We start from the raw sequence: 7,952 nt of genomic DNA, 5'->3' as shown, positions 1-7,952 counted from the left end.
ACAGAACTCACCACTGCTAACCGAGTTCAGTTACACAGTATCCAACCTTCACTGACGCTAACTGAAGTCACCACCACTACCCAGAGCAACCAGTCACCTACCACAACCTGGTGGCACCACCTCTCTCTGGAGTTTGGTTACACATCAGCCAAACCTCACCATACCTATCTCACCAGTCACTGCCTGGTGGTCCACCACTGCCTGGAGTTCAGCTACATGGTTGCCGATCTAAGGTACCACTGCTGCAAACCATTGCTACCTAGAGTTCGGCTATACAGTGGTCAATTTCTGGTGCTGCTACCACCAGCAAACACCACTAGCTAAGGTTCAGCTAAACTATAACCAAAATCCAGCTCCTCCAGTAGCCAAATTATCCACTGTAGCTGATAATTTAAAGCATTAGGACTGGTGCCTATGGTGGTACCCAATTTTTGTGAATAGTCTAAATTGCCTGTTTGAAAATTTACCACCAAATAGATCATTTTTAAAGAACTCAGTGCAGGTTTGCTGGATCACTTATGGTGTCCCCACTAGAGATGATTGGAAGCCTCTGGCGTTTCCTTCATACATTAGTCCCTGTACTTCACTGGGTCAAGATCATTTTCAAAAACAACAATACAACATTGATTTTTCACTTATTTATAAAAAACATTACATATTTTTATTCACTGTGTATTTGTTTTCTTAAAAACCTTTACCATAGTAGTCTTGATTTCCTCATTTCTAAAACAAAATATGATGGGGCTGCTGACATGGGGCACAAAGGTGTAGAGACAGATTAGGAAGACATTAACATCACCATTTGGCTTGGCCCTAAGTTGTTCGTAGGTATAGACGGTCAGCCGTGGGATGTTGTACACGGCAATCACAAACCAATGGGTAACGCAGGTGGACAAGGCCTTTTTCCAAGATTTAGAATGGCTTGATGAGCTTACATTAGTCAGTATAATGCAGTATGAAAAAATAATAAAGGACAGTGGACCTAAGTGGCAGGCCAAACCAATATAATAAGCTTTTATCAGGATCGGAGCCACGTCAATACGAGCTGTGATAGCAGTGGTTCCAATGGCAAAAAATAGATTTTTGACTTTATTAATATTATTGTAGGGAAGTTGGTTAGCCAGTGACATGACACAAATTCCTATCACAACAGCCATAAGATATAAAACACAACAAACAATGATAGTGGCTCTGCTACTAACAATGGAGTGGTATCTGAGAGGCTTACAAATGGCGATGTACCGGTCAACAGCCATCAGCATGATAATGAGAGAATCAAGAGGATTGCAAGTATGGATGATGGTCATCTGGAAGAAACATCCATAGTAGGACATGGCGTCATCACCAAACCAATACTTGGACAAAACTTTTGGCAACACTGTTGTATCAAAGAGCAGGTCGGAAATGGCCAGGCTGGCGATGATGATGTACATGGGCTGGTGGAGGTTCCGACTTGAGCTGATCAAAATCACGACAGCCCCATTTGCACACAGTGACACCTTATAGAGCAAAAGGAATGGAATGGAGACCACAGCATTGAATGTCTCTGGGAGACCAGGAAAGCCAACGAGGATAAACTGGTAAATTTCGGTTTGGTTGGCCATTTCCAATGGGGAAGATTATATATATATATTTTTTTTAAATCTGGAAACAATGGGAAAAAAAAAGATTGTATTACACTTGCAAGTACATACATACTAGAGACCAAAGGAGAGGGGTTAAAAAAGATTTTTAAAAAGAACATGAGCAGAGGGATGAAATGGAAATCTGAACTTACCTCGGGCTTCTTCCAGCCCCCTATAGCCCGCGAGGTCACACACAGGAGAATAGGAGGGTACACGGACCCACACACACATAAGGACCGGTTTGAACACGGGGACTGGAGGACCACACGGGGGAGCTGAAGGGGATACGGTCACACACGGGGGGACTGCACAAGGGGCAGGAGCACCGTACATGGGGCAGAAGGGGATACAGGGACACACACACCGGAGTGGACACAGGAACTGGAGGACCACACAAGGGGGCTGAAGGGGACACACACAGAAGGACAGAAGGGGACACATGGGGGCAAGAGGACCACATGAGGGGCAGGAGGGGACACATGGATACACACAGGAGGACAGAAGGGGACATATAGTGAACAGAAGGGGACACAGGAGGACAATGGGAGAACATCTACAAGATGCTCCTGGAATATGGACGCACCAGGTTTAGTAAATATATATATGTATATATCTATATCTATCTCTCTCTCTCTCTCTCTCTCTCTCTCTCTCTCTCTCTGTCTCTGTATATATATATATATATATATATACACACACACATCTTATATTCCAGAGCATCTTATATTCCAGAAAATATGGTAATTATTTCATAAGTCTATTTTCAGTTCAGTCTTAAAAAGTGTACCTGATAAGAAAAAATAAAAAAAAGTTTTATGCATACCTGGGGCTTCCTCCAGCCCCATGCGCTCCCACGTCGCAGTCCTCAGTGTCCTGGAGCTCTGGTACTGGTCCCCGTAGCTTCACCCAGTCGTGCCCAGTCGGCGTGGGAGCGATCCATGCGCATGGGGCTGGAGGAAGCCCCAGGTATGCATAAAACTTTTTTATTTTTTTCGTCTCTGGTTTCCTTTAAAGGAGTCATCAGGCAAAGTCAATTAAAATGAGTGGTACTTACCGGGGGCTTCCTCCAGCTCCAAGCTCCCAGGACGTCCCTCGCCGCAGCTCTCCCCGCAGCTGTTCGCCGGTCCCCGGCAATGACGTCACTGCACCTGCATGAGCGGCGCTGTCAATCACCGACACGTGGGCCGGAGCGTACTGCGCAAGCGCAGAGCTACTGTTCTGCGCTTGCGCAGTCCGTTCCGGCCCACATGGTGGTGATTGACAGCGCCGCTCACGGAAGTAAGTAACACTCATTTTACTTGACTTTGCCTGATGACTCCTTTAACCTCCCTAGCGTTCTGGACGAGCTAGGCTCGTCCAGAGACGCCAGAGGTCACCGCTCAGGCCCCGCTGGGCCGATTTGAATAATTTTTCTTAAAAAACATACAGCAAGCACTTTGCTTGCTGCATGTTGTACCTGATCGCCGCCGCTCGCCGCCGATCCGCCGCTACCCGCCGCGATACAGGGCCCCCTCCGAGACCCTGTGCGCTGCCTGGCCAATCAGTGCCAGGCAGCGCTGAGGGGTGGATCGGGACTCCCTGTGACGTCACGACATCGATGACGTCACGACGTTCGTCGCTATGGCAACGGGGGAAGCCTTCTAGGAAATCCCGTTCAGAACGGGATTTCCGGATGGGTAATTGTGCCGGCAGTGATTGGAGGGCAGGGAGGGAGGCCGCAGGGAGGGGGGAATCATGTAGCTAGCACTAGGCTAGCTACATGATAAAAAGAAAAAAAATGTGCCGCAGGAATCAGAACGCCAGGCAGGTTTTAAAGAAGGAGCTATTGCTGTACAATTAATGCAGTCTGAATTATACAGTGAGGCTGGGTTCACAGTGGTCAGTTGCATAACGCACAAGTTATAATGCTTTGCAATGCATGTGAACTGCAATGGAGACTGGCCATAGACTTTAATACAAAGCTTGCATGCAGCGAGTTAGAATAACGCGATCAGTTACAAAACAGCACTGTGATCAGGCCCATGGAACTGTATGTGCAGTGAGAGGACATGCAGATTCATTCTGCAACGCAACTGAGCACTGTGAACAGGGCCTGAAAGTAACATATATATATAAATTACCAAGGGGTGAGCAGCACAAACCAAATTTTTTTTATGCAATTCTATGCAAAGCATGCACGCAGCGCTGGAGGTCCCCAGACTCCATAAGAAATATATAAGTACAGTGGGGCTGCAGCACACAACAGGAAAACAGTGACAGGGGCTCTTGGTTACGCTTTAACGCGCTTAAGCTCACCAACTGCGCCAAAGTGTCCCCAATCTGGTGAGTCCTACTCTACCATGCAAAATGCCAGTTTTTATAAGCAGTCTAGTGGGAACTAAACCAAAAACCCTAAAATGTCAACTAGATGGGAAAAAAGGAAATTAAAAACACCTCACCCTTCACCTAGCTACCAAACGAACTCTCTTAACATGTGCAAAGCACTCATTTATATACTTAACTGTGCTAGAGGTGGGCGTGGTCATGCAGGCTCACAGGGGAAAATTTCTTATGGAGTCTGGGGACCTCCAGCGCTGCGTGCATGCTTTGCATAGAATTGCATAAAAAAAATTTGGTTTGTGCTGCTCACCCCTTGGTAATTTATTTATAATTTTCCCCTGTGAGCCTGCATTCCCACTAGACTGCTTATAAAAACTGGCATTTTGCATGGTAGAGTAGGACTCACCAGATTGGGGACACTTTGGCGCAGTTGGTGAGCTTAAGCGCGTTAAAGCGTAACCAAGAGCCCCTGTCACTGTTTTCCTGTTGTGTGCTGCAGCCCCACTGTACTTATATATTTCTTATGGAGTCTGGGGACCTCCAGCGCTGCGTGCATGCTTTGCATAGAATTGCATAAAAAAAATTTGGTTTGTGCTGCTCACCCCTTGGTAATTTATTTATAATTTTCCCCTGTGAGCCTGCATGACCACGCCCACCTCTAGCACAGTTAAGTATATAAATGAGTGCTTTGCACATGTTAAGAGAGTTCGTTTGGTAGCTAGGTGAAGGGTGAGGTGTTTTTAATTTCCTTTTTTCCCATCTAGTTGACATTTTAGGGTTTTTGGTTTAGTTCCCACTAGACTGCTTATAAAAACTGGCATTTTGCATGGTAGAGTAGGACTCACCAGATTGGGGACACTTTGGCGCAGTTGGTGAGCTTAAGCGCGTTAAAGCGTAACCAAGAGCCCCTGTCACTGTTTTCCTGTTGTGTGCTGCAGCCCCACTGTACTTATATATTTCTTATGGAGTCTGGGGACCTCCAGCGCTGCGTGCATGCTTTGCATAGAATTGCATAAAAAAAATTTGGTTTGTGCTGCTCACCCCTTGGTAATTTATTTATAATTTTCCCCTGTGAGCCTGCATGACCACGCCCACCTCTAGCACAGTTAAGTATATAAATGAGTGCTTTGCACATGTTAAGAGAGTTCGTTTGGTAGCTAGGTGAAGGGTGAGGTGTTTTTAATTTCCTTTTTTCCCATCTAGTTGACATTTTAGGGTTTTTGGTTTAGTTCCCACTAGACTGCTTATAAAAACTGGCATTTTGCATGGTAGAGTAGGACTCACCAGATTGGGGACACTTTGGCGCAGTTGGTGAGCTTAAGCGCGTTAAAGCGTAACCAAGAGCCCCTGTCACTGTTTTCCTGTTGTGTGCTGCAGCCCCACTGTACTAACATATATATATATACAGGATATATACAAAAAATTTGCATATTGTGATAAAGTTCATTATTTTCTATAATGTACTGATAAACATTAGACTTTCATATATTTTAGATTCATTACACACAGCTGAAGTAGTTCAAGCCTTTTATTGTTTTAATATTGATGATTTTGGCATACAGCTCATGAAAACCCCAAATTCCTATCTCAAAAAATTAGCATATTTCATCCGACCACTAAAAGAAAAGTGTTTTTAAAACAAAAAAAGTCAACCTTCAAATAATTATGTTCAGTTATGCACTCAATAGTTAGTCGGGAATTCTTTTGCAGAAATGACTGCTTCAATGCAGCGTGGCATGGAGGCAATCAGCCTGTGGCACTGCTCAGGTGTTATGGAGGCCCAGGATGCTTCGATAGCGGCCTTAAGCTCATCCTCATCCAGCTTAAGCTGGTGTTGGTACACTGTGTTTTATCAAGGGTAGGGTCAATGCAGCTAGCTATCAGGAGATTTTGGAGCACTTCATGCTTCCATCTGCTGAAAAGCTTTATGGAGATGAAGATTTCATTTTTCAGCACGACCTGGCACCTGCTCACAGTGCCAAAACCACTAGTAAATGGTTTACTGACCATGGTATTACTGTGCTCAATCGGCCTGCCAACTCTCCTGACCTGAACCCCATAGAGAATCTGTGGGATATTGTGAAGAGAAAGTTGAGAGACGCAAGACCCAACACTCTGGATGAGCTTAAGGCTGCTATCGAAGCATCCTGGGCCTCCATAACACCTGAGCAGTGCCACAGGCTGATTGCCTCCATGCCACGCCGCATTGAAGCAGTCATTTCTGCAAAAGGATTCCCGACCAAGTATTGAGTGCATAACTGAACATAATTATTTGAAGGTTGACTTTTTTTGTTTTAAAAACACTTTTCTTTTATTGGTCGGATGAAATATGCTAATTTTTTGAGATAGGAAATTTGGGTTTTCATGAGCTGTATGCCAAAATCATCAATAAGAAAAACATTAAAAGGCTTGAACTAATTCAGTTGTTGTAATGAATCTAAAATATATGAAAGTCTAATGTTTATCAGTACATTACAGAAAATAATGAACTTTATCACAATATGCTAATTTTTTGAGAAGATCCTGTATATACATCGGGCCTGATCCAATTCACTTTTCTCTTAAAGGACAACCGAGGTGACATATGACATGATGAGAAAAACATGTGCTGTATATGTACAGTGCCAAGCATACAATAACTAGGCTGTGTTCCTTTTTACTTCTTTCTCTGCCTGAAAGAGTTAAATATCAGGTATGCAAGTGACAGTTTCTGTCCAGGTTGGATTGGGTCAGACTATAGCATAACCCTCAGTGATTAGTAATTACAGCCATAAAATACTTTCCTGTCAGTAAATGGCTTCTGAGAGCAGGAAAGAGATAAAAAGGGTCAGTGAAACAGTAAAAACTTAAAAACTAGATTTAAATATAAAATAAAACTGTGAGATAGCTAAAAAAAAAGTCATTTTTAGGAGAAGGAAGATTGATACAATTGGTTTTCTCATCAGTTTATGTTCACCTCGGATGCCCTTAATAAAGTTTCTGCTGGGAGATGATTTTTCATCTTCTGTTTAAAATTACTTTTCAGCTTTCTGTAATTGAAAAAGATCCAAAAAGTGGGTGAAAAAAACTGTCAAAATTATTTGTTGCGAGCTGGTGGCTTAATGGGCATTTTATTGATAAGATGTGAAAATATGACCACAAACGGATTCTCCTACTACATGAAAGTGGTAAAATTGGCCGATGATTGGCCAATAAAAATTGGATGTGTGTAGCAGTATTTTCTTCATGGCTGCATTTTTAGCTCACTGTTTCACGTGACTACATTGCCTTGTAAGTCAGGCTCCAAATATCATAGGAAACACTGTTACGTTTTCAGTTCATGTGACTACGACTAAGAAATTTGAAGACTTAAATTCTCGATTTCCGTTTAGGTTCCCAACTCTTCCTCAAAAAAGAGCTGCTAGGATTCTGGAGTTGGGGACTCTGCTGTGAGCCCTGGATGACCACAAATATCGATTTAAATATGAATTTTTCATAACATGGAAGCAGCAATCCTGCAGTTGACAAACTTGATAGAAACACAGAATCAGCGTAAAACTGTCTTTTTGGGTTATTGGGTGATTCGCTTTAAAAATCTTTGTTAAGAGAGTTTTGTAGAACTCCAACACCTTCCAGGAGTGGAGGCTGAAGTGGTGGACTTTATCCAGCCCATGCAGCCATCAGCTGAGTAACATGACTCTCTCTTCCTCCGCAAATGTAATCGTACTGGCTGGTGTCTTCAGGTTTTTATACGTATGTCTCACATGAAGAACAAATTCCCCCGGTGTTCTACAGTCACCGGGGTGACATCTCTGTACGACCCAAGATGACATAATTGCATAACAGGTAAAAATAAAACATCAGGATGATCTGAAGCGACGTGTATACACAAAAGTGATTCCTGCAGGTATTTGTAGTCTGAACCTTAAATACTGTACATTAATTAGTAGTGTATCTACCGAAGTCTAAGGTCAGTTTTTGGTGGAGGAATTATAACTATTAGTAAAGACTAGGGGCGTAGCTAGAAAT

At 43.4% G+C, this 7,952-nt stretch overlaps 1 protein-coding gene across 1 annotated transcript; it reads right to left on the bottom strand.

The window, feature by feature from the left end:
• Nucleotides 1-665: 665 nt before the first annotated feature.
• Nucleotides 666-1,604, bottom strand: LOC137544681 (olfactory receptor 2AT4-like). Its single transcript, XM_068265777.1, has one exon. It carries the CDS (start codon nt 1,602-1,604, stop codon nt 666-668), a length of 939 nt encoding a protein of 312 aa, XP_068121878.1.
• Nucleotides 1,605-7,952: the final 6,348 nt, after the last annotated feature.

The sequence above is a fragment of the Hyperolius riggenbachi genome, chromosome 2, assembly GCF_040937935.1.
Source record: "Hyperolius riggenbachi isolate aHypRig1 chromosome 2, aHypRig1.pri, whole genome shotgun sequence".
NCBI lineage: Eukaryota > Metazoa > Chordata > Amphibia > Anura > Hyperoliidae > Hyperolius > Hyperolius riggenbachi.
Note: the sequence above shows the minus strand (reverse complement) of the source record. Positions and strands in the feature narration are given on the sequence as shown.